The 27,734-nt window shown below is 40.0% G+C and overlaps 1 protein-coding gene across 1 annotated transcript in view; it reads right to left on the bottom strand.

Annotated features, from left to right (window-relative positions):
- Positions 1-495: 495 nt before the first annotated feature.
- Positions 496-27,734, bottom strand: part of SORCS3 (sortilin related VPS10 domain containing receptor 3) — a 268,000-nt gene continuing 240,761 nt past the window's right edge. Inside the window, exons 19-27 of the mRNA XM_421749.8 lie at positions 24,612-24,798; positions 21,428-21,561; positions 17,356-17,479; positions 13,850-13,962; positions 12,129-12,260; positions 10,178-10,277; positions 8,069-8,174; positions 5,354-5,514; positions 496-4,754 (exon numbers count right to left, since the gene is read on the bottom strand). Coding sequence (XP_421749.3) covers positions 4,690-4,754; positions 5,354-5,514; positions 8,069-8,174; positions 10,178-10,277; positions 12,129-12,260; positions 13,850-13,962; positions 17,356-17,479; positions 21,428-21,561; positions 24,612-24,798 — 1,122 coding nt within the window. The 3' untranslated portion in view covers positions 496-4,689. The remainder of the gene's footprint in view (positions 4,755-5,353; positions 5,515-8,068; positions 8,175-10,177; positions 10,278-12,128; positions 12,261-13,849; positions 13,963-17,355; positions 17,480-21,427; positions 21,562-24,611; positions 24,799-27,734) is intronic.

Here is a 27,734-nt window from a genome sequence, read left to right as displayed (position 1 = left end):
AGAGGCACATTAGCATGTGCTCTCTTTTCTTTTTTAAATGGCCTCTTGTGCCAAGGAGTGAAGGTAGCTTTTTTTTTTTTTTTTCTTCCTTTGCATGGGCACTCTGCAGTGTTTTCCAGACTAAAGTCTTCTAGATGAGAGTTTGGAATTTACAGAGCCTTGGCTGCATAAGCAAAACACAGGTAAGTCTCCCTTCCTGTTTACTTTCCACGCTCCGAAGAGGATCAGATCAGCCTGTGGGATGGGAAGGCAAGGAGATGATTATTTTTGGAAGATAGCGGGAAGAAGACAGGACAGGTAGTTGCTTTACCTTAAAATCTGCTGCCTTATAATGCTTCTCTGCTTACCTGAAGACCTGCATGTTATGCAGAACCTGCATAACATATAGGGTTGGAGAGCTAGATATGGCAAGGAAAATCCAGCAAAGACAGAGGAGACTTTGCCAAAAGGAAATTTAAGAAGAACCAGGACCGAAAGAGCAGACAGAAGTAACTCTGATGTACAAAAATACATTTATTCTCAACAATTTCAAAACCACTGCCTTTTTTTTTTTTTTACAGTAAAAATATTCAAATGGAACAATAAAACCAAGAACAGTATATATATATGTATAGATATGACTCATGCATTTGTATTACTGTGTTTAATACAAGTATTGCAATTGTCTGCCTCATTTAATCCTTTAAAACCATGATTGTGGTTTGGATTTAATGCACTGTTCAACATCATCAGAAGGGATGTGAGGATTCTGGTTTGCTTTTTCAGACCAAAACAAGCTAGAATGTGTGTGGGAATTGACTAGAGGGGAAGGGAGGGGAACAGGACACCTTTTCACATCCTTGAAACCAAGGCTTAATCCAGAAGAAAATGTGTGTTCTCCTGCATACGCTCTCATTGTTGGCAGTAAAAACATAACTGAAAACCTCTGCAATCCCAGTCTCTCTAGCCTCATTTTCAAATCTTCTGTGTTTAGTGTTGGGGTTCTCAAGCACAGGTTAAACCACATTGTGCATCTACTATGTATTTATAGCACTCACAGACACAGAGTCAAAAGCTGCAGCTAGCCTCCACATCTTATGCATTATTCGTATATTGCAGTCAATACAGCAGAATCCATTGCAGGCGGAAGGCTGGCAGTGATAGAAGGCACTGACCCAATCTTTTGCTCTCTCTTTCTTTTCCTCTTCATACACAACTAGACTGTGGGAGCTATTTATGTTATACTCACATTACTGCCTTTTTCCCTCCTCCCTCAGGTAAATAATCATCTACAGCTTCAAGGACTTCCATTACATTTCCTCCAGTGTAAACTTGCAGGGGAAAAAACCTGCTGTTACTTTACATCTGTACAAAAGTAAAAGTGGACAATACTCCAGCCTGTGCCAAACACCCCAGGTCAGTACCTTCCAAAAAAAGCAGACAGCACTGGTTGTCCAACCCAGACCTTAGAAGTCCCATGGATAGCTGCAGCCTCAGGTACCCCACAGTGACATAGTAGTTACTTTTCTGGCACCCTAAAGGAGCAGTTCTCTGTTATCAACACAAGGTTTTTCCAGTTGCCATCAACAATTATTTGCCCTAATGCAGGAAGCGTGTTCTTGCAAATGTGGTCCCATGCATATCCTATGGTGAGCTCTTTCCAGATATACACAAAGCCCTCTCTGGTCCAAGTAGCAGTGTGACGAACTACTCTGACAGGTGGCGATAATCACTAAGTCTCATTGAAGATGAAGTTTGAGTCAAATCAAGAACCAGGGAAGTTTTATTGGCATTTAATTTTGACTCCCTGTTTATTGTTCGTTTGCTTTGGAGCAACTGTAGGATAATCTTTGATTAAAACTAGATCTCTGGACAGCAGTTTATCTAAAAATTATCTGTATCATTTAGAAAGTTCTTAACCTCCACTGAGATTATATTTCTTTTTGAGAAGTGAAAATATTTCCATTTTCTGCAAGTAACTTCCAATATTTCCTCCTTGATCCCTCCCATCTGATGAGTTATTTCAATAGACTCTCCACTGCATCTTCAAGAGTGTAGATGGAGAAACTGGAGGAGAAAAAAAATTGTGAAAAGAAATTGAAAACTGTAATCCCAAATCTTTCTTTTTGAATGAACATGAGCTCATTTCTGTGAAAAACTTAGAAAATTTGTAACAACACTGAACATTTTCACTCCGTTTCTTGGTTTAGAAATTACATGGAAAATAATTTCTCATTTAGTCCTCTGCAGCAGCTCACAAAAGCAGTCCCTCAAATCCTAATGATCAACAAAGACTGAGATCAGCCCACAGTTTAGCTCAAGGCCCACAGGACCATTGTTTATGTACATCCCTCCCATCTATGTCTAAATGGGAAGCTATGGCCTTGCACTAACAGTGTTATTACCAGATTGGGCCATTACTGTAAACTACTTTGGTGTTTCAGAAGAACAGAGACAGTAGCAACAGTTTATGTGCATGTGATGGATGAAAACTTAAGTTTAAATAGAAAAACACAGCTATCACTCTCCAGCTTATGTTTGGAACTAGAGCAGAAAAGTGAGGGAGCAAAGAGAAAAGAATTCTTTTTAAACCACAAAAGGCCCACAAACCTTACTGAAATGTAGGAGCAGAAGAATTGAGAATATTTAGCTCTACTATTTCACACAAAAAATAGTTTGCTACATTTTGGTTTTTATAATTTTAAACTTGAAATACCCCCCTATTTTTTCAGCAAAACTATGCTTAACCACTGTTTTTCTCCCCTTTCAAGAGACATCAACATTAGAATCCTGAAAAGACTTTCCAGCCCCTTAACAGAATGGACAGGTAGAGCTGAGGCTAGTTTGTAGCAAGCATGTTGCAATGCAGAGTGGTAGGAAGAAAGGCCTAAATCCTACTCATCTTCCCATTTCAGTCCAGATACACTAATGTCCTGTATTCAGATTGTCACCTGACCTAATTTCTGTCTGCTCTTGCAACTCTGCAAGCACTAAAACACGCCTCCAATCTTCCTTCCACTCCCATTAGGTCTTATAGCTCAACACTTTGGAGAATAAGGTCCACTTTTAGCATCACCAACTCATGAAAAGTGGATAAAAGCTACTCACCACCAAGTCTATCACCTGCATCAAAAGCTCATAACTCCTAGGGGCTATCCTCAACTCAGCTAGGTTGAGGGATGGATTCTTTAGGAGCTTTTTTTGCTAACTTTTTTTTTTTTTTCATGAACCTCCCTGCACAGATCAGAAATGATCAACCAACCCAGCATGCAAAAATTACTCTGACAGCATTTCCACCCAGAACTGGATGCAGCCATTCTGCAGCACTCACAAGAAAGACCTTCCCTAGCTCAGTTTTGTAGATCTGACTGTGCATCCTCTTTCTCCAAAGAGTAGTACCCTAAACACATGGGTCACGTTCAGCTAAAATCTCTTACACATCCTGAAAAGCATTTACTTCACCAGCTTAACTCTTGAACATATGACATCACTGGAAATAAAGGTACAGCAACCAGACCCACTGTTGAGTTGAGGTTACACAAAGAAGTGTAAACACACTGCTGTTTGTGCACACAGAGATTGTGGTTCATTTTCCTCATCTTCCCTAGCTGATGTCATAAGGAGCCTTCTCAGAAGTGAACAACAGTGATAGAGGTGAGTAGATGATGAACATCATTAAAATATTCACGACAGACTCACAGTCTGTCCTGATAAAATCTTTTTCTGCTCCATCATAAGAACTGATAATATATCTTAAAAGAAATAATAGTAAGAGTTGCAGTTGTACACACAGAAATAAACGGTGCTGATTGAAATATGACAGACAACTGGAACACACTTGGAACCGAAGTGTGATTCAAGTGCTCACCACAGTCCCTGGTTGGCTGGAGTGTGTGTGTGCGTGCATGTGTGTGTGTGGTTCAGGTTTTGCTTTAAACATATCTTCCTTTACTAAACATTAAATTATTTCCTAAGAAATAAAAAGCTATGTACATTGTAATTATCTACAGTAGGCCTTCGGCATCCTCGCTATTCACATGCATGGCGTTTGAGCTGCATTCATAAATTCAAGCATGTTTCTTCGTTGCTTGTGGTGCTGTCCCCTCCAGCCAATCCACAGTCCAAGGAACATTGATGTGCATGCTCTGAATTTATTTTTCCCCTTTCTCAGCAGTCAACAATGCCAGAGGGTGACTGAAATTAAAAGCAATTACAAAAAGGCAAAATCCTGCAAAAAGCTGAGACATGCACATCACTGGAATGTGAGGGCTGTTGGCAGGTTGCAGAGTCTGGTCCAACAGCCCAGCCTAAGCCTTCTGGCAGGATGAAGCAGATGATTCATGACTCACAAAAAGATCAGAAAAGGGACCATTTACCTACATTTACCTTGCCTAAGGTACCACATCTTCCTATTGTATTTGAATACTTAATTCCTACTCTGTACTTAAGAGGAGTCAGGCATTCAAATCCCATTGCACACTTCTCTCATTCTTTGCTTTTTATTTCTGATCTGATGGACATTTCCTAAGTATGAAGAGACCTGCTATTTATGAATGCAGCCCTGGTAAACAGAAAAAGCCCACCCCCATCCCCTCCCAAATGATAATAATGACATATAACTCTCTTTCTTCATAATAATAATAATAATTATAACAATAATAATTACAAATAAAAAGTCAGAAATTTTGTAGACCAAGAGAATTCTCAGTATTAAACACTAGTGCAGTTGGGGATTTCCTTTGTGCTTTCACTGTTGGCAATAGTTGAGATGCTTCCTGTGGAGGAGAAAATGGAGAAGAGAGTCAGCGCAACGGCTTCAACAGTTGGGTCTATATTGCATCTCACTCCTTCTTAGAATGTGACTGTGTAAGTGTAGAGACAGAAAAGGTGCTTAAAAGTAACACATTCTGCTTTGCACTTGCAATAAGCACAGAGTATGCAGAAAATCTGTTACTGCAGTTTCATTGGCTACCAGTAAACTTGTTAAGCTATTAGCGACATATTCATTTGTAAAGACAGCACATCAACAGTGTAAGCTTGGCTCAGTTGATTCTTCTGAGGCTTCAGTGAATTTGGGAGCCCTCCACAGGAGAGAAAGGGTCATGAACAGACCAAAGCGTGAGTCACAGCCATTACTAACTCCTATATATCTACTACTATTTCCAGTTTCCTGCTCTAGTCATATAACAACAGGAAAAAAAGGCTGGAAAACTGTAGGAAAAACTCCCTGTTACTATGTTGCTGATAGAATTTTTCCCTATCTCAGTGTCTCAGCATCTGCTTGTACATGGGATCACAGTCGCTGCCTCGCTTAACACCCACATCTTCACCTAATATACAGTGAAAAAAGCCCAAGCCAAGGGCTGTGTCTCACCCATCACTCGTGTGTCCAGCTCTTTGTCCATCAGCTCTTCAGGGTCTGTGAACTCACTCAGAGTGATTTTGGGTGCATTTTCACTTTGGCTGACAGAACCAATCATTTCCTGCTCCTTGTCATGCTGAACTTGGGCATAGATATTAATCCAAGGGATTTTCCTGCACAGAAAGGAAAATAGGTCATATTTTGCCAAGGGACCCTTCGTATGTCACTGATTAATCAGACCAGTTAAACTGAGACCAGTCTCAAAAACGCAGCAGTGGCAGTGATGCAGAATATCATCTCTCAGATGGTGATGGCATCATAGTGATACTCAGCCCTAAGCATGCCATTAGCATCTACTAATGACTATACCAACCTAAAGGTACCCCAAGTCTCAGGCCACTGCCTTCCTACCCTGTGCCCAGAGGCTCCTCCAGCAGTAAACCTGATGTTCTGGTGCTGCCCTTCTAGGCAAGAAGGTATGTGCACAGTGGACACTGCACACCCAGCTCAGACAGCAGCATTCAACTAAGGATAATCAGTCGCAATTGCCAGCTCCCTCAGTATTTATTATATGATCAGTGGTGCATTGGAAACAAAAAGTAAAAATCAATTGAAGCACTACTATAAACTGAGAAAAAAATTGCTAGGTTTGTTTCTATTGACAGGCCCACAGTGACACAGTAGAAAATGCCACATGAGAAAGAGTTATAAAGAATTGATCCTGCCTCAGAAAACGAAAAGGACTTGAACCTCATAAAACCTACCCAAAGTCTATTTGTTACCGTTTCATTGCAAAACATGGTTTGTCATGCTAAAAATCACGACAGTTTGCAGGGACTTATTTTCCCTTGCTGCTTGGGGAACTGAGAAAGTGAAAGCATTATTTCTTCTTCCTAACTCCAAGAGAAGTTAATTTGGACTATTGGAATAATATCCTTGAAAATCAGATAGACAGCCAGATAGTCAGGTAGGCCCTCAGGCGTAGTTCCTGGGGGCATATTTAAAATAAGAGAACTGACAAGTAATGTCTTAAGCGTCCTCGGGGTCACTAGGATTATTTGTATGCAGTGGACTGTTGAAAGGTGACCAATTGTTTTTTTAGTACCTGCTGAGTCAATAGCTTGATGGACTTAATAATAAGGAGCCTGCGTGCAAACCAGCAAAGCACTGGTTCTATAAATCTGTGGAATAAAAAATTCATGCAGGCCCATGCTCTTCCCAGAACATTTTCCTGTTAGCAGCAGTTCTGTATTCAGGCCAGGACCACTGTTAATCAGAAAAGTACATATTGCTAATGGATCTCTGCATCACTAAGAGCTAGAGGAAAGCTTTTGTTTTCAACTCCTTTTAACTTTCCATTCATGATTGTTGCGTGCTCTCACTGAGCTCAAGTATTTGCTTTCAGTTCCAAAAAAAAATCAAGCTGAGGACACTCTGGGTATCTAACTTCCAAATTTTGGCAGTTCTATATGCTTAGGACAAAGCAGATTAAGAACTGGTAAGTTGAAGAGCTTTGGACTAAGCAAAACTCATATTTTTAGCCATCTATTCTCTCTTCCACCCTCCCCGTCCAATTTCTAATGCATTACATTCTCAGACACGTTTTATAAGGACAGGGTCTTTTCAGTCCTGGAGCACAGCACGAGGCAGATGAATGCTACACTCAAGGTTTCATTAAGGCTCAGGATGCTCAGCTAGTATGAGAGTTTATGAGATGTAGAAGCACAACATGATGTGGACTCTGGCAGTCAAAATATGCAGATCCTTCTTCTTGACTGATCCCTGACCACAGATCCAAAGACATTAGCACAAACCTAAGAAACTATCTCACTGAGATGAAAAGGAAAACACACCTACTCTGGCCCATAGAAAAGATAGCAGAGGGAACGAAGTAATTGAAATTCAGACAGGAAAAGATGTAATTTCCCAATTTGAACAGATTTTTACAAACTATTCATGTCCAGATTTTTATTTTTATGTTTCTAATGGGATACTCTGTCACTAGGCAGGATGCGAACACACAGACCATTTAATGCAGTAAGTAGTGTACTGAATACAAAGTTCTTGACAAGAAGCTCCATCTGCCTAAAACATATTCTCATAAGGTAGTCCCACAGCTAACAGGTTGTTCTTATCCCATACTTTGTTTGATAGCTTGCAGCAATAGAGCATCGTAGGCCAGCACATGTTCTGTTTACTGTTGAAGCAAAGGTTTATGTTAATATCTGGCAAAGTAAATCTCAGCACAGATTCCCAAAGACATTTTGATGCATAACACAAACTTTTCTGACATCAAGTCTCCCTCCCTTAATATAATGACACCTGTTTCTTCGCTCTTGCAAAAGCTATTCACTTTGCAAGATACAAATGAGATCCTACTGCACTAAGGCAGCTGGCAAGATAGACATAGACTGTATGAAGACATCAGTCATGTTTTTGACTAGGTGAGCACACAGGCTTCCCCCATTTTCTGGTCTGTGGTTCAAACAAATCTGCTGAAGCAGGAAACAGCTTGACTTCTGAGCTCTTCGTGAGTTTTCAGAGCACTGATGTGTAAGAGCAGGAGGTGGATTTCTCTCTGTATTTAAGAACTATGAAGCTATCCTTATCTAAGCCTCAGGCCAGTACAACTCATTCTACACCTGCAATCCAAGCACTGCTCTGCCTAAATTTCCTGTAAAGCACCCAGCATCTCCTCCACCTATCCTCCACAGTTTTTGAACTTACCTCTTGAACTTGTAGATTAAAAAAACAGCCAAGCCTACAAACACCACAGACAACAACATCAACATCGCCGAACTGCTGTGACCCGTGCTGGAATCAACAAGGGGTGCTGCAGGAGGAAAGGCAGAGCATTACATTTGCAAGACATTAGCGAACACATAGCTACCACAGAATTGAGCTCACCTCTGTCTTTGTCACATCTGCTTTATTATCACCACTGCATGGTGCATGCTGTTTCCATCAAGGCCAATCAGTAGAAAATTAATTGACTCTCATATCCTTTGAAAGCCACATTCCTTTTTCAAGGCAATGCAGTCTAACATCTAGTGAAAAGGCACAGCAAGCCATGCTCAGCTGAATGGCTGATCAGTCCTATGTTAACACTGAGCTATTTCTTTTTAGGTTTGTCCATGGACAGAAGTGGAAATGAAATTTATGAAGTTTGACATAATACACATCTATTCTCCTTTGGAGAAGTAATCTCAGAGTGGTTCCCATCTTCCAATGACATGTCTGCCATGTGAAAGAGTCCTGGTCTTTTGAGAAGCCCCAAGGCTCATCCTTCTAACAAGACCTAAACATTACCTTTTAATTCAGTTATTTTTGTATCATGAAGGAGCCCAAATCAATAAACCTGGACTCAAGCAGGTACTACACTTTGGATCTTTGATCCACCCATCCTTGGCATTTTTGGTAGGGTAAATAAAGTGTATTATAAAACCTTGTTTGTGCAGCTATTTCCACAGCTCATTGGAACACACTGTCTTAATGGACTGAGAACTATTAAAGTCTGATGAGAATGCTCTAATAATGTGCAAATGATTGTAAGTAGCATCTGAACATTTCTCACTGCATAAATATTATTTGGTTCTTTTTATTTTTTCTTTCTTTTTTCTCTATTGTTCTCTATTCTTTTCCCCCAGTAGATAATAGGGACAAATTCTCTGCAAATAATTCTCTGCTTTACATTTAGGAGTCTGATCCGACCAGTATTCTGCTTCCACCACTTCTATGAACTCTTCCTTGGAAAATAGCTGACTCTTATTTCACTCAAACTCAAAAAAACTACGGGAATGGTCATGAAACAAAATGCAGATGCAGCACCCCTACTTATAGTGCCTTACTAGAACATACCCAGAGACAAACCTGAAGACTGCAGAAATTTGGATCTCATTCCATTTTGTAAATTAATTCCTTTCAGACTATTTCTGTTAAGGTCTAACTCTCACCTCCAAACAACAATCAGAAAGCAAAGGTACAAAGGCATTATCTGCAGGACAGGACATGAGCCTTGGTTTTGCCCAAGTCTTGGCTCTCTGAGAGTCTCAAGTAAAAGGAAGCTAACATACTTCATCCTAGGACATGAATCTCACTTTTCCAGAGAGGCTACTAGAATTGTCACATGCACAAGATCCCATATTTCAGACAATTGCAAGGGCAGCCATAAAAAGCAAGGGCAAAATAAATCCTTCATCTCCTCCACAGACATCACTGTCTCAGCAATAACCAAGAGCTTCACTCTAGGCTGGCCAAAATTCTCAGCTGTATCTGGGAGCTTCACACCAGGGCAGCCTAGAGCAACTATGATGATGGAGCTTAAAGCAACTACTTGCTATTATGTGAAAATGGAGACACCTAGGTAACAGTGAAACAGTGATTTGTAGAAGTTAATATTCAGATCTAGATCTTTTCATGACTGTTGCACATATAAATCTTCTTGGCTAGTCATTAACAAACCCTCTACGACGAAGATATGATCCAATATCCACAAAAGTTAGTAAGAATGCTCCCACTTAATTCTACAGGTGCTCAGTGAGAGTTTAATAGAAGACCATTAACCTGCTGCTCTAAAACACCTGATAAACATCAACACACTAGTTAATTACACCATAGGAAACTCTTAAATGGTACTTTTAATACTTGTGCAAACTGGTGCATGAAGATATCACTGCTCAATTCTGTTTGCAATACTTCCTTCTGTCTCAGAACGGCAAGCCCTAAGTAACCCAGTAGCATACACCAAACCAATGAGTGCTGTAGTGTAAACCCATTCACCTGCAGCTGTGTGAATCCCCAAAAGAATCACAGTTGTGCCTTTTACTCCACACTCACCTAATGTTAACTGAGTGACATACACAATGACTTCAACACCAGGTTTCAGTTCAAACTGGACCAGGTTCTGATTGAGAGCGTTAAAAAGGATTTCAACAACCTGAGAAAATAGTAAGAGATACAGTTACAATATAGAAGAGAGCCAGCTCAGGAGAATGTTTAGGAATGTTAGTTACCATTCGAAGGCGATGTACATCTCTTACTGTCTCCAGGAAGAGAAGGAAGAAAACGGGAGAGAAAGGGATGCAAGAAAAATGAGGAAGTGAAGAGAGACATGCACATGCTTCAGAGAGAAGTGAGTGTTACTGAATTCAAGGACAGATGCTCTTGAAGCTCAGAGTGTTAATATAATTCTCCTGGGAATACAAGGCAAGAATGGGAATGTGGTGTGGAAGAGAAATTAAGGATCTTCTCATCCTCTACTACATCCTGTGAGTTTGATCTAATGCACTTGGAAATCACTGAGATATTCTCATTAGTGGGTGATGGAACTGAGCTGGGCAGTCCAGCCAGTAACAACTCCTTACTCCCTTTGATTCAGGACAAGCATAGTCACGTAGCTCCTGTTCAAATACAATGTTGGGACGCTACTATCCAGTGATATCAAACTTGTTATAGTTCTCCTTCATTTAGATGAGGGGCCTTGAAGTAGAGGCTTCTCACAGCTCAGCAAGCCAGCTATGATGTATTATTTGACTGCCTCACAGCGTATATTTATCATGTCACTTGGAGCCTGATCTTGTTACTGTCTCCACCAAGTAATTCTGTTGGTGGGGGAACACCTCCTCAGGTAGGAGCCATTAACAGGTTCCAAAGTACAACAGAGTATACTGTCAAATAAAGTTACACCACTAGAGCTACAGCTCACGGTCAACTAGGTCAAAAATCCAATCAGACGTCTGCATAATACTGATATAAGAAACATTTTCACAACTACGTTTTCAGGGAGAATTCTAGTATGAGTAGGCACAACTGAACTGGACAGAAACAATTCCAACAAAATCACTCCAAATAGCCCTCCAAATCCTCCTTCTGCTATGCCTATCCTTTGCACACACTTAGAAGCATTAATTTAAGAATGCAGTTTTGCTAGCTTTCTACAACAAGCATACTACCCTGAAGGGGCTAACTTTCCTCAGTGGGTAAAAACAACTCCTATGGAATTCAGGAAGCCTTTGAATGATTCAGTGTTTGATCACAGAAGAGTGACTCCCTTAGGCACTTTGAGATGGACTCACCCATAGCTTTCACATAGCAGCACAGTAGGAATGGTGCATACAATAACATTAGCTAGAGCAAAGCAGCTTTTTCAGCACTACTTCACTCCTTTGCTTTCATAGACTTGATGTAATCACTTGGTAATTCTAGCAAAAAAAAAAAAAAAAAAAAAAAACTTCAGCAGACTAGTGCTCTTGTTCCTAGCTCTTCCCTTGCCTGTATATCACTGTAGCTATTCATCACTGTAATTACCTATTTATCTAAATGGATGGATATTGTAACTTTCAAATACAGTTTGCACACACCGTGTGCTGCTTCAGAATAAAGAGGTCTTGTTCCTGTGATATACGAGCTGAAGAGCTTGATTTATTTTTAGTAAATCTCAGTATATTATCTTGCTGCTTTGGCCTTTGTCTCTTAGCATTCCTCCAAGGAGTGGAGGGAGTATGTATTCAAGGTTCCTTTGGCCGTAACTACTGTAATGAGGGCACACTACTGATCCAGGTAGAACCACTGCTGGTAGACTGCAACACATCTCACTGAGGAGCTTGGAAAGCCAATTTTCCCTGTGAAAGTCATTCTCTTTAATGGCGTAAACTATATTGCCACAGTCCAAAGTGCATCCAGTTACATCACACTTATTGCAAGTCATTTCCAGTGCTGAAAAGGTTAAGGGATCCATCTGCAAATGTTACGATGGGAATAAATGATCTGTGAATCCTTTTTTCCTTACCTGCTCCAGATCAGCCTCACTGCTTTTCCTCCTCTCTGTTGTGTTTTTATGGGGTAGCACAAAGAGCTCAGCAGAAGTAGGCAACCCAGGAAATACAGCTACCAAGATTTGTTCATCAGGAATACCTGTCACCTAAAAAAAGTAAAAAGGTGGTCTCTAGCTGCTCTTCTACTGCTGCTGTTTCCATTCACTATGGGAAACTACACTCCCTTCAAACTGTAATTTGTCAATTCTCCTATATCTGTTGCGGCCCTCATGAACTGTTGTACCCACTGAGTGAGTCTTAAAATAGAGGTTCTGCTAATGTTGCACTATCATTTCTAGAAGTAAATATAGTGTTGTCAACATCCATGTGCCAAAAGATCACAACCCAGAGTTCAAAGTCAAATCCTATAATCTCTTCATATCTGAATTTTCCATATAGTCCCTCGCTACAAAAGAATAATCCAAAGTCAGATCCAAGACTCAAGGAGACCAATAAGCATGCAACTAATGGGGTGTATGATGAAAATTACTTGCAATCACCTTCTAACAACAACTTATGAGGATCCACATTTGCTACATATGAAGCAAATGATACACATCAATGGGGCAGCCTATTCCTGGTGTTTTGTCCTATAAGAACAGATTGTAGGTTGCAACCAAACTGTCAAAAAGGATATACAGAAAAACATTTCTACATGCTTTCTATTGTTGATGTTACTGTTATTACAATATAATTATTTTCTCTGCAAACTTGACTTGAATACATTAAAAGGGAAGACCAGCTAAAACAAATGAAATGTTTTCTCAGGGTGGGAAAACAATCAAGGAAGCTCTCATAAACTGTGAATTTCGAGTAGGCTGCAGATGAGAAAAGCTGAGCAGGAACGCACTTTCCTCATAAAAATAATCAGTCACCATTTCTAAGAACAGATGTAGCTGAAGCAAAAGAAAAAGGAAAAAAAAAGCAAGACATTTTTGGTAAAAAGTAAAAAACACAACGGCTTGCTCATATCTATTTCTTGATTTCACACAAAACCAAGATCCCTGGCTATTTGATACCATAAATTATTCTCTCCGCTTTCCTGTAAGAATTTGAGTGCCAGTTCACATATTCTAATTAATCCCAAAGGAAGATTCAGTATCTTCCACCCCCAGAAGCTTCTCTTTGCCCTGTGTTTTAAGAGGTAAGTTTATTTTCCCTCTGAATCCTCATTTTCTGCCCCAGTTGGAAAGGGAGTAGACCTTTATAATATTCACTAGTTGCTATACTTAGTTCCATTGGAAGGCTGAGTATTAGGAATAGACAAAAATATCCTCATGCACCTAACATTACTACATCTGTCTCTCCTCTGGGATGGAGTGGATCAGCTGTCAAAAAGCACACAGTAACACTATCCAAATGTTTGGAGCAAAACCGGTGCAACTTGTAACATCAATTTTGGCAAAATAAGAATAATAGTGATGCTATTATAATCAGGAATTTTTAAAGTCCTCAGGGACATTAAAAGCTGAAAAATGCCACAGAAACATTAATAAAAGTAATTACAATATTTCCACAGAACTCCCAATATAGTTTGCCTCTATAAAAAGATTCAGCATATTAAGAAGCAGTCTATTTAAAGTGATAGCTTCATTACTGCGTTCTTCCCACTCTTTTAAGCTAGTATGTTGAAAAAGTCTGCATACTTTATCAGCCTAGTCGACATCAAGCAGAAGAGGTGGAAACAGAAGCTCACCTGTGCTAAAGCTCTCCTGATGACTTTGCCAATATCTTGTCTCCACTCAGGGATGTCAGGGTTGTGGTAGTCCAAGTTAGGAGAAAATGAGAGGAGTTGAGATTGGAAATACTCTGGAATAGAGGAACAGTATTGATGAGAAGACTAAATGGGCAGCACTTAGGGTAAAGCCAAAAGTGTGGATTCAGTAATATCTATTTATATCCATGGAACCTACAACAGATACAAAGAGCTCATTAACACTATTTGATAGAGCAAATTCTCAGCTACAAAACATCATATTTCAACACAGTCATCACGATTAGCTGGGCATTTTCATCAGCAATGGACAAGAGCCTGCAGGCTGCACTCGTGTTGCCTTCAGCAACTATGATGTTAGCCACCTGTGTTAGCTCTCTTGCACTCACTGACCAATTACCTGATCAGGGCCAAATGACTGCAGACACACACCAATATGATGAGCAGCAAAATGGCGTCTATTCACTACTAAGCACAACTTATATACCTTTTCTTGAGCTTTCGCGCCCTGTCCCGATTCGTCCGTACTGGATCTTAGCCCCTTACTACAATTCCTTATTTGGCTCCTATTGTCTCTTCATTCCTTCACCTTCTTATCTTGTTTACTTCATCAGCAAGGACCGTCTGTCTGAGCACAACAGCACCCTTTCACTGTGCCTAGGGAGAGGCCTATCCCGTACAGCACATATCCCTGTCAAGCGCCTACTGCAACACACTCATAAAAATCTGCATCAGTGGATGTGACCCACTGTCGCTGTTGTCACTGCTGAAACACCGCACCCACTGCCTCACTGTGCTCACATCCACTATTTGGTCTCAATTAACATCTAGCAAGCACTGATGAATGTCAATGGGTGCCTTTTTTTGATGCATGGAAGAATTCAGTGACGCCATTGCTTCTTAAGCACTTCCACGTCAGACACCATTCTCTCAGTCTGCCCCTCCACTGCCATCACACAGCAATAACATGAAATGGAACACTGATGGAAGGTTCAACCTCTAAGAACATACCACCAATATCCACATCTGACACCATGGGCCAACAAAATAAAATAGGAGGCATTACTTTTAGAGCAGCCTTTGTATTAATGTGACTTAAAGCAAAAGAGAGATGAAAGAGTGAAGGAAGAAAAGAGCCTGACTAACACCAAGTAGGACAGAAAACTTACAAGTAACATACTTAAAAAGGAAATCTAGCTCTAATGTCAGCTTGTGGCTTTTCCCAAAAGAAATGGAAGTAAAAAATGAGGGAAGTGAGAAGATGCCTTCCTTTCATGTTGGCCTTAGGCCATCCAGGCCTAAGTAATTTTGCCACTCAACTTCAGATTCTGCTTACAAGAAAGTTAAATTTCTAAGACGGCATCTGCCTGAAATTTGGAAAGTCTGTATAATTACATGCACTATGGTCTGCAGAGAAAACACATACTGTAAGTAATATGTTTTCAAAAGCAGGCATTATCTGTTTGCTCTCCTGGAGGGAAGCCACGAACGGTTAATTCCCCAGCAAATCAGAGCCCAGTGGTGCTAATGACAGGGTAATCAAGCGATGGCTATTCATGAAATGCTTTGAAATTACTTCCTAATTGACTGATTGCTAGAGGAAGAAAAACTTCCCAGACTTCAAATTCAGACCAATTTAAAATTTTCTCCAATTCCATCTCTCCCCTCTGGCGTCACTACAGTCCAGCCTAACATTTATGACAAACACACACAATGAATTTAGGAGAGTGGGAGACACAAGTTCAGGATGGGAATCACACTCAGATACAGATTCTCAGGGTAGAAGTCTGTTCTTTCTGTTTCTAGGGATGTACTATGTCATACCTTAAAGCAACTGATCTGCAGGCACTTAAATAAGTACCATTAATCATTTTTAAAAAGGTACCAGTTTTAGATCAAGCTAAACCAGCAAGAGTATAAATGAGAAAATCCACAGAATAGCAGAGATATGCCAGCACAGCATTTGCCTTGCATCTTTTGCAAATTCTGTTCTTTCTTTTTAGACACTGCAATATATTTTTAAATAAAACAAGCATAGAAGAGTAGGCAGTCTCTCTCATGTTCTTTCTGAAGGCTTAACCCAGAGCCTGACATATAAAGCTATTGACATTTGAACTCTCCATACAACGTCCAATTTATTTTTTTACTAACTTCTGCACTGCTCGCTACAATTTTCAAAAACCCTCAATAAATCTCCTCCACTGCTAACACCACAAAGGCATACTCATGCTTAGAGCCATAATAATTTAACATAGGGCACATATTAGAACTGGTAATGTAATTTTACCAGAGCACATGTTTACCAAAATGTCCCTTGTTTACATATTCAGACTTGAACTGATCACCACATTTGGGTTCAGGAAGGACTCCTTCCTTCAGTCAGCTCAGTTTACAACATAACCTCATGTATAGGACTATTTGAATGTTCCAACTGCATGAATCTGTGTTAAACATGCTATGAGATCTGCTGGGACCTTCAGTTCGCATATACAAAGATTGGGATCACCTCTCAAATACTCCTGATTTAAGTTTCTTCCAGAAACCAGTGGAAAGCTGCAAGTTTCACATAACTAAACACCGCATTTTGCAATGCCCAAAACATTCAAGCAGAGGTTTACTTAACACTTGATAATACTGAGTTTGGATATTTCTAAATCATATCAGCAAATTATTAAAAACCCATTGCATTGCACAACCAGACAGTCAATGAAAATCTGTTCAGCTGGTGGTTAAAGCTGAACATACAGCTTTCAAGTTATCAGCAGCAAATTTATTAATCTTTAATTACAGAAACAAGACACACGCAGTTCAACCACATAGGACAACCTCAGTTATTTGAAGACCAGGTTTCTCAATAAAACTTGCTGCCTAGAGAAAAGCTCATCCTTGAATGCTGGATGCTGAAAACTAGGCAAGTAAAAGGAAGGTTAGCCCAGGAGAAAATTCTTCTGTGTACAGGTACAGCACAAACATACCAAACATGATGCATAGGAAAGTCCAGCTGTGGTATGGAACATGGGCAGAAATACCAACAACAGAGCCATTTCTGTCCCATTTCTTCCAAACTCTTCACCTTTATACAGTGACTATGTGAAAAGAAATCCTGGCTGTATACAGGCCACTTTAGTGACGTACCATGTCTGCTTCTTTCCACAACTAGAAAATAGAGGGGAGATGCTCTGCCTATATTCTAAAGTGTTTTTTTATTCGGGAAAGTTCCCAGCCAGGAAGCCAACAAGGGCAAAGCAGAAGCCAGCCACTTTGCTACAGCGCTGAATTTACAGACGCAGTTAGCTGCCCTATTCAGTTCACTTTGCATTTAGTAATTACAATAAATCTGATCTACTTTGCTCACAGCTAACAAACATTTTACTTTGGAGGTCCCTCCAGGCACTAGGGAGTTCAGAGTTCATTTTGCTTCAATGACAAGTGCCTGTTCTTCACTTCTATATACTTCCTGACACCTCATTGTAAATGGATGAAGTTACCGTGTACTGCGATCTCCTTGGTGTCTTGGATGAGGGTGTTGCCTGCAGCAACCTGCACAGTGACAGTGTTCATCCCCTCCTCATTGAAGATGTAGGAGATGCTGCTCTCCAGAGTGATGAGTGGCTGCAAAAGGGAAACACCAACAACAATATCAAAATCAGGATGCAATTAACTCAGGCACAACAGTCAGCTGAATAATCCAACAGGTCAAAGTATCCTTCTACCCCTGGCTGATACAGGGTGCTCAGATCTGCATGTTCTGCTAAGTTCAGAAAGCATGAGATCCAAACACCACCCAATGAGACCATTCCACAGGCTAAGCTTTCTCTCACTTCACTAAATGCCTCTTGAAATTTTTTTTCACTGAACTGCAGCTCATTACACTATGAATACCTCAGCAGAGCACAGTCAGTGATTGCAGAATTAATGCTGCAGAATGCAGCATTGTAAACACACAAGCATGAACACTCAGTATAGTTGCTTTCTCAGCTATCCAAAACAGAGGGTCCAACTCAAATCAGCATTTGACTATAATCCAGAGACACAGTACTTCTTCAAACAACTCCTATTTGTCAGATCCAGGACCAGCCCCTCTCTTTAGAATCATAGAATCATTATGGTTTGAAAAGACCTCTAAAATCATGTCCAACCATCAACCCATCACCAGTAAGACCACTCACAGAATCACAGTATTATTAAGGTTGGAAAAAAACCCTCAAAGATCATAAAGTCCTGCCATCAACTCATCACTGACTTCGTCCACTAAACCATGTCCCTAAATGCCAAATCTCCACAGTTTGTGAACACCTGCAAAGATGGGGACTCCATCACTTCCCTGAGCTGCCTGTTCCAATGCCTTAACACTCTTTCTGAGAATTTTCCTAATATTCAACCCTTGCTAGTCCCACTACACCTGCCTAGGACAATAACTGGACAGGGAGACCATGCCACTGTGGTTTGGAGGCACCACCATGCTGTCACCTGGGGTGAGGATGTGGCCAGTAACCCTGTCCAAAGTCACCATTGGATGTATGAGGGGCTCCCCAAAACCTCAAGGGCTCAAGCAGCTCAGCAAGGTTTGCTCTCACTTATAAGTGCAAATCCATGCATCTATCTCAGAGCAGCTCTGCTCAGGACAGAGCAATGGCACCAAATATTGTCTTGCCCATGTTTCAGGTCTGTAAGGAATAAGCCAGCTTCAGCTATAAAGCTAGCAAGTTATGTTAAAACATTGTGTAGCACCTACAGACACTACTATCTGAACACAGCTGGATGGCTTCCAGAATAAAGTTGAGCAGTATTTGGCTAGTTCCAAACTGTGGCAGAGAAGGCTGACTTTATCTACATCTTCTCAAATATATCCTTGATAGCATTACAGCTCTCCCCGTTGCACAGGAAATTCTTACACTGATACGCATCTAGAGGAGAAAAGTGCACCACATTTAGGGAAAGAGATTCACTTATTGAAAATCAAAGGTCTTGCCCTAATAGTGCCTTTGAGCTGACAGTTGGTCTATAGACAAGTCTCTTGGTTTGGATTAAACCATTACAATAGAAATAGTGATACAGTCTCCATTGCAAAAGCACTTAGAGGTCTAAGAGCACAGACAAAACAATTGTACCATTACAGCTGTCCCTTCTCCAAACTGATGGTTTGTTTCCAAAGAAAAATATCCTAAACATTCACTTTCCAGCTCTCACACTTAATCCTGTCAGACTGATAATTTGCCTACATTTCAAAACATGTCATTTTCATAGACAAATCAGTTTTCACTGGCATAAGCCCAGGCTGGCAAAGAGATTTTTCCCCCATAGAATGCCACCTTCTTTTGACCCTCTCATCCATTACCTGAAAAAGCAATAAAAGAAAAGCCTGTCTGATCACTGGGAACTCACAGAAAGAGTGAGCAGGGATGGCAGCTTGGGGTAGCCCTGGAGTTACAGCTAACATATACTAAGATACACATCCTGGACGAGCAGAATAGACCTACATTAAAATGCAGTGATATTAGCAATATACTTGGAGGTTACAGGTTGTGATTATGTGCAAAGGCAGATAAGAGGAACCAATCTCGTCTTTAAAATTACTATTTCCCTTTTGTGTGTGTGTGCATGCTGGACATTCCATTATCATGGCTGATTTCACCTCCATCATGGAATTTTAACATTCAGCCAACTCCTTAATTTTAATTCAGGCACCAAGACCTGGAAATCAACTCTAAATTAAATCAAGTAGTTTAAGGTTCATTTGCTCAACCTATTAGACAGCTGGACACATTTATTAAACTGGACCTGTGTTAATCCAAGCAAATTGGCCTTTGGGTATACTGCAAAAATTAGTACAGTAGAAATTCAGTACAACGATTCCAGCAAGATGTTGAGGGCAACAGAAGGATCTCAGCCAGGTTATTGGAGTGTATGACAACATTTTCCTGTGTAGCAGCACAGAATACCACTGTGAGAATGCACAGTGACACAAGACACATGGTTCTGCTTGGGATGCCTATGGGCTGATCAGACGTAGAAGCTGCTATCCTTCAGCACTGGAATCAGAGTGTAACAATGCCAGACAGTTACTGTGCACAGTATTACACACCACATCCCACAATTCACAAACAAATCAGTGTGCCCAGATTTGATCAGTACTAAGAGTGTCACAGTTTGTGCATGAGACATATATCAAACACCCCAGGAGGAGTATTGATGTGATTCAGACTACTGTTTTGGGGGAAAAAAAAATTAAAAAGCAGCTACTGCTGTATCTACACACATTGCCATACACTATCAGTGGCTAAGCAGCAAAACTGAAATACATGAGGTAGCTGAAGAGTACACAAAGAATGAATGGTGCTCTGGATCTTTGTCTGCAGATAAGAGGAACCATCTCCTCTGATCTGTATCTCAACTGTAATTCAATAACACATAAAACCACTCCAAGGAATTAAAAGTTTAGCTACTCTACATACAGCTATGTCCAAATCATCTACACATCTACACCTGCCTGTACTCTACTGAAATTTGAACTAGATGATAGTATAAGTAACAGATCCTATTTACAAGAGAGATTCAAACACCATGACAGATGGATGAAAATCTTTAGCAAACAAAATTGGTTTTCTCCACATTTTCTATACTAATTTCTATTTCAAAAACTCTTCCACATTAAGGACAACAGTCGTGGCAGAATAACTATGACACCTAGATTGCCTTCAATATAGTAGAAACTGACATAACTTAATCTGCTTTTCATAAATAAAAGCAGATTCTAAATTGAAAAATAGTTGCAGTACAATTCGGTGCTGCCACTATTTTTCATGGAGGATAGTGCCTGTGTCAGCTGTCTCACACCTGAAGCCTGCATCAAAAGCTGTCACTAATAAGCAGTTCTGCTCTCTCCACTGGAAAACATGATCACAACTTGAAGATTCACTTACTTTAACTATTGAAAGAAAAAGTATTTCATGATAACTTTTTGCCAGCATCTTCAACATTCCCTATAAAGAAGTCTCATCTCTATCTATCTACCTATCTACCTATCTATCTATCCAGCCTATGAACAATAGCCGCAAACAGAGCTTCTTGAGCTTCTAACTTGAAATTCTAGATACAACTGGTTATTTGTGTGATTCTGTTTGAACACCAACAGCTTTAAAGTACTGTGTTGGAATGCAGTGTTATATACAGCATACTGGTACATAATGGAAACACCCATGGTTATTTGAACACCGTCAGTTTTTAAATAGTGTTGAAAGCCAGTATTATCCCATACATAGAGATATATAATTCAGTTACACTGCAAGCAAACTCTGGTAATAACAGTGGTCTTCGGAGCTCAGTAGGGCAGATAACAACCAGATGTAAAAAAAGTAACTACTTCTAAGAACAATGCAAGAGAGGAGGAAAAAGATACGCAGAGCTGAAGTTTAAAGTAATGACAACCTTTTTTAGAAAGGAAAAAGAAGAAAATAACACAAAATAAGCAATGACATGAAGTTTTCATTGGGGTTAAGGGAGTTCCCTGCCCGGTACAACAAGCTTAGCAAATAAATGTGAATCAAAGGGCTACCATACCTTGGTGCTGTTACCAAACCACCAGAAGTAGGTAAGTGTGCCTGCTTGACTGGGCCAAACTACTGCAGTAATGTTGACATCCTTATTCCTGATAGCAACAAAAGGGACACTCAGGTGGACATGCTCCACGGGACCTGTGGGAAGAGACAGTTGATTATTAGAGGTTCTGAGTTAAATTTTCCCAACTTAGTTGTAAACAGCAAGGATTTTTCCCTTAAATCAAATCACTGTCAGCAGTGAGATACTATTACAGATATACAAGAAAATTCTGAAGACAATAAGCAAAAGATACTAAATTAATAAACAAAATCACCCTTTTTTTTTCCCCACTCAATTCTTGAAGAGCCACAAATGCATATTTTTGACGGTGCTAACTTCACACAGGATCGTGTTTAGAAGTCATATTTTTTTAAATGCAGTCTGAGGGAGAACAATGAACTTGCTTCGCACAAGATAGGGCAGGCTGCTACTGAAGTCTTGATGGAGTAGTAGATGTCCCTGTTCACTGCAGGGGAATTGGACCAGACAACCTGTAAAGGTCCCTTCCAACTCAAAAGATTCTATGATTCTATGACAAGACACAAGAGAGAAAGAAAGTGTTTTGTTGAAAATCTATCCAGTGAGCTAAGTAAGATTAGTGGGCAAACCACATTAACTAAGTTGGCTTAAACCTGATTATGTAAAAGGTGTTTACGACTTGATTAAATATGCCCTCACAGTTCCTCTTTAGAAGGTATTTAAAAAAAAAGATGTATGATTTTGGGCAAGAATAGTAGATCTTAGTATCATTTTGACTTTGGTCTGACTTCGAATAGCTGGTGGGAAGCTAGTTAATACCAGCAAAAAAGGGCAGGAACAGCTTGAAAGATGTGTGCATTGGCATACTGAGGCAGTTGTTTTTTTTGTTGTTGTTGTTTTTTTTTTACAGGTCATAAGAATTTGTTTTCAAAAAGATTTAAGAAAACAAAGAAAACAAACAAAAAACCACCAAAACATAAATGCACGCCAAACATCAACATAAGTTACATCTGATAAGACCAAACATCCAGAATGAGTCCAGTGCAAGAAGTCCAGAATTAAGAAGAAAATTCCACTTGCCAACCCCAACAAAAAAGTGTAAAAAATACTAAGGGTTTTGGTTGGTTTGTTTAAAGCTTTTCCTCCTATCTCAATTTCTTCCTTTTCATCAAATATGCCAGTTTTGCTTATACTGAATTCCAGCTGGTAACTGGTGCATTACTGAGCCCTTCTTGAATGATACCTTTTAATACATAGCAAACTGATAAGACTATCGCTATGGAAAGGAAAGAATAAGTAAGAAAGGAGGTTTTTTGTTTTTTGTTTTATAAAATATTAAGTTGAGGAAGTAAAAAATTGCTGATTTTAACTGAGATTATCTTGTTACATTACCTCTCAGTTTTTCAAATACAAAATGGGGACATTAATTACTTCATCTACTTGGATGACAAGAATTCTGCAAAGCAAGAGCTGTTCTTTTGCCACCAGAACACAGAGCTCCAAGGACAGAATCATATTCCAGGTTTTGACCCTCAGTTTAATTCCCCTTTTCCTAAGGGGTCTACCAGCAAGTCATTTCTGAAATTTGCCCATAGGAAGTACGCAGGGTTCCCCCAAATACTTTCTGGCACTGCAGTAAGAAGAAAAATGCTAAAATCTTCCCTTTCTTTAAATGAGGGCATGAGCAGCTTGAGAGTAGATTCCACAAAGGTGTAAAGATGACTGCTCTCTGTTAAGGCTGAAGGGGAGAAAACTACTGTTACTTGAAACCCAGGAGCTCCTTTCTCTTTCTTTTTTTTTTTTTCTTTAAAGGACAAAGTTCCAGCACCAGACAGACATTACACTAAAGGTGATTTATATAGCTGCCATTTTGTCTGTACAGTTGAGCTTCAAGGGCAAACCTCCAATATGGACTAGTACATCAAAACATACTAAAAGTCTAGTACTAAGATTTGGCTTTTAATTTTTTTATTCTCACTGTTAGTGTGAATGTAAATGTCTGGAAAATACTTCTCTAGAGATGATGGTAATAAGCTGGCCATCTAAGAAGGCTACAGAAGTCAAAGGAGAGAGATCTGAGAAGCCCAGGGAGAAGAGGACACAAATAAGCCTAGCAATTGCCCCTCTTTTGCATTCTGTTCTAAAATCCTCAGCATGGAACAGCAGCTCCTGGGAGAAAAATCAGATAATCCTTATAAAGTTCGTTGTTATTACCGGGTAACCATCACTTTTGTCAGCTAATGGCCCAAGGTGAAGGAAAAAAACAGTTAATGCTCTAATAACAGGCTGTTAAAATGCAGCCATGATTGACTTTGAGGGAATTATGAGCATAATAAAAGCTTCAAGGAACATTTATTCTTTCAAACAGGGAGCCTGAGATTTAAAAGAAGAAAATACTTCTTGCATTTTGGAATTGTCTGACTTGTTTCCAGTTGAAAAGCTCAAGCACAAGACTGGCAGAATAGAATACTTTCTGACAGGCTATGGGAAAGGATGAACATGGCTGAGAGCATCATTAGGACAATAACCTCTGAACACAGATTCAGTTGCCTGTCCAAGAGACCTAGTAGTCTTATAGCAGGACAAAGAAACAAGACCTTCCTGGTCTCATCTTGGATTCTCTCCTCCCTTCTGAGTGCTTTGATAAGGTTAGTCAGGGGCTGTACAATTCTGCTTGTGTGTCAGGTGGAGAGAAATTGGACTCATCTATGTAACAGCAATGGAAAGTCAGGAGCGCAAGTCAAATGCACGGAGCACAACAAGTAGCAGAGCAGTTCTCAATACATCCATATCCCAGGGAATACACTCATCACAATGATTTTTGTCTTATTTAATCTGTGCTGAAAACACAAATCTAAATACTGAGTAGAAAATGCAGTAGATTAATCTAAACCTCTTGATATCAGAAGCACACTAAAAATACATATCTGGATTTTGTTTCATATGCTGTTTCACCTCTGACCTTTTCAAAATCCTTCTCAAGCTTTTCTCCACATGTGCAGACTGTAAATACACTTTTGTTAAAATATGCTTCCCCTTTATTAACTGAGCCAGAAGTTGCATATATATGTGCGGTTGTATGCACTCCTAGGCACCACTGAAGCTGCAGGGATTTTCAATGAAGTTAGGGTTTTGCCCAAGGACTCTAGCAGGAGGAAGTACTTACAGACTACATGCAGAAAGAGGACAGCGGTGTCAGAGCCCAGGCTGTTTTCTGCATATGCTGTCACCTGGAAGATTCCAGCACTCTTATATACATGCCGGATGCCATCCTCAACAGGGCTGAAATTTGCATAGGATACCGTGATGCCATCCCCAAAATCAAGTTGAATGTTAGTCCTCTGGAGATCACCCTGCAACAGAGAAGGTTGGATTAAGGAACTGGGCTGATAAGAGTGATTTCTATTACCTTCTATCCCACTGTCAGCTCAGCTCCATTTTGTCAGTGTGGACACAAACTCATGACTTTACTAAAAAGTCAATCTTCATTCTTCCAGACCCAAAAGGGGCCAGATTCAAATCAATGCCAGCTAACTACTCATTATTAATGCCTAGAGTAGCTGAACATTTGCAGCTGTTACTCTGTCATCTTAGATTTAGAGATTTTGAGAAAGTAGAATGTAAAAAATGTATATATCAGGGGGATCATATTTGATTCTTCTGGTACAGTGCATGGTTGGGGATTATGTGTCACTGCAAAGGGGAGGACTTTGCACAGCACTTTGCTGAATGGGTGACATCCAACGAGCACTTTCATCAGAAGCAGCAAGATGGGAGGCACTACAGTGATGGGAGGCTAGACATTAACTGCTAGATGCAATTCCCAGGTGTAAATGGAAGCGCCTTGGGAACATTCTGGAGACAGGTTAATAATTGATGATACTGACATACTCAGGTCTAGCCTAACCTAGTTTTCAGGCTTCCTGAATAGTCAGCGGAAAAGAAAAAAAGAAACAGACCAATACATTCTATTCTAAGATAACTGAGACAGGTGACATGAATTATCTTCTGCAAATATACATCTCTGTACCCTTATGATAAGAATTCTAGATAACTAATTTCAGCTAGGCATGTAACTTCTGGATGGCAGAATTTATAAAGGTTGAGTCCCACACGGATGACTGACAGCTTTTGTCTAATGCCAGTCAACACAGAGATTGGGCCTGGTGATACGCAGGAGAATTCAATAGATGATGAGAAAATCCCTACTAAGATTATTGTCAATGACAGCTATTAAATGAAGGAGAAAACAGCAGACAAGAGATTCCAGTATTGTAGGTATTGTCTAGAAGCAGCAGCTGCAGTGTTTTAGTTTAAATTACGTTTTAAACCACCGTAGTTGAACTACAGAAGTGTCTGTTATTTCAGTTTCTTGGAGTCTTACTATGTATTTGTTCTCAGCTGACTAAAAGTAACACAAAACAAGTCTAATTTAAACAGATCTAAAGCCCACCACAGTGATTTCACTAAAGTGAAATAAAATTACACCCTGATAATACCTGTGCAGCATTCTGTATACACGGAAGCTGTATTAGTTCAAATACTTTATCAGGAAAAGGGCTCCACTGTATTTATCCTGGGTGAAAAAGATGCCACTACCTTTTAGAGATGATCCCAGCTGTACTGATGATAGTTCTCATTCATCAGTTCCAGAGTAACAAAAAACAACAAATTAAAAATCTCCACTTCTAAATGTATGGGGTTTTGTTTATTTGTTTGTTTTACTGTTGTTTTTAAAGGAAATGTGGCAGTATTTCATGGCCATCTCATAAGCCCCATTTACTGTAAGCACACAGGGTTAAGATCAAAGCTAATGTCAGTTCCAGTCCATACTGATCTAAGCGGGGGAAGTAACCACGTAACTCAACTCACAGCCAGTTCTGATGTACTTCCAAGCCCTTCACAGGCAGGTCAGACCCTGCACAATCCTCCATTTGCTGGAAAAGACCACTGAACTCAGAATTTCACAGAAGTCTCTAGGCCAGTTGTTGCACAAAAGAAAGCACAGCTTCATAGAATCACAGAACGGTTGGGCTGGAAGGAACCCCAAAGATCATCTAGTTCCAACCCTCCTGTCACAGGCAGGACCACCAACCTCCAGATCTGGCACTAGATCAGGCTGCCCAGGGCCCCATCCAACCTGGGCTTGAACACCTCCAGGGATGGAGCACCCACAGCCTCTCTGGTCAGCCTGTGCCACCACCTCACCACACTCTGAGTAACGAACTTCCCTCTGACATCCAACCTAAATCTTCCCTCAAAAACATACAAACAGTAACGGCAGTCCTGACAGAAGCAGGATGCAGTGTTTTGCTACTGATTCCAGTTTCAAAAGTGCATCTTATTTTATCCTGTGGATGGAAACACTGGGAGCACAGACTATAGACCAGACTACATTGCAGTAGGTCTTTGAGACCACAGCATGCCCCACAAAATTTGTCTTGCCTGTATTAACAAACCAGGGTGAAGAAATGGTATTTTCAGGGATGATTTTGCCTTGAGAGTACATCCGGAGTCTTCAAGCACACACCCATAAAGTCTAGCTTATTATGCAGGTTTGAAATATGGGCATTTGATGACAGGTGCTAGATATCTCTTCTTTCTTGCTCCACCATTCCCATTTCATACAGGTCAGGGGAATATTGCTACTGACTTTATTAGGAACCATATATTTTCACCTCTGTCCTATTAGAACATTAAAATTATAGTAGAAAACAAAAAGAAAAAAACAGAAATAGAGTGGAAATAACAGCAAAACCTACATCTATAATACTGAGTAGCCAATAACATTGATTTTGATAGAGAGGTTTCTTTTTAAGTCATTCAACAGAAATCTGTAACAGGGACAAAATTACACTCTTGGGATATGCAGTTATTTGATAGAAAGGCTCACACAGCTTGTTAAGCCCTTCAAAACTACTTCTCGAGGGAATGTACTAGGACCACAAGCTCATCTCATATGGAAGATACTGAACAGAAGATAAAAGTCAGATCTGGGCTGGATTCATCACTGGTGACCTCGGGCTGTCACTCCTCTACCTATCAGAGGAGCTCTCCTCTCTTGCCTTACAATTCTATTTTCTCCTTGCTTCTCCAATTTGATTCTACTTGAAAAGAGAAGGTTTGAAGCAGAGAAATAGGAAGAGACTTCTTGAGGCTAAGTACCACCTAATTATGAGAGTTTAGTCTTCAATGAAAAGCCAGCCCATCACACTAATCTTTTCTTTCTCTTTTCCATACCTCCGTATCCAGTATATAAAATAATAAAAGAAGTGTTAGCCCCATATAC

The sequence above is a fragment of the Gallus gallus genome, chromosome 6, assembly GCF_016699485.2.
Source record: "Gallus gallus isolate bGalGal1 chromosome 6, bGalGal1.mat.broiler.GRCg7b, whole genome shotgun sequence".
NCBI lineage: Eukaryota > Metazoa > Chordata > Aves > Galliformes > Phasianidae > Gallus > Gallus gallus.
Note: the sequence above shows the minus strand (reverse complement) of the source record. Positions and strands in the feature narration are given on the sequence as shown.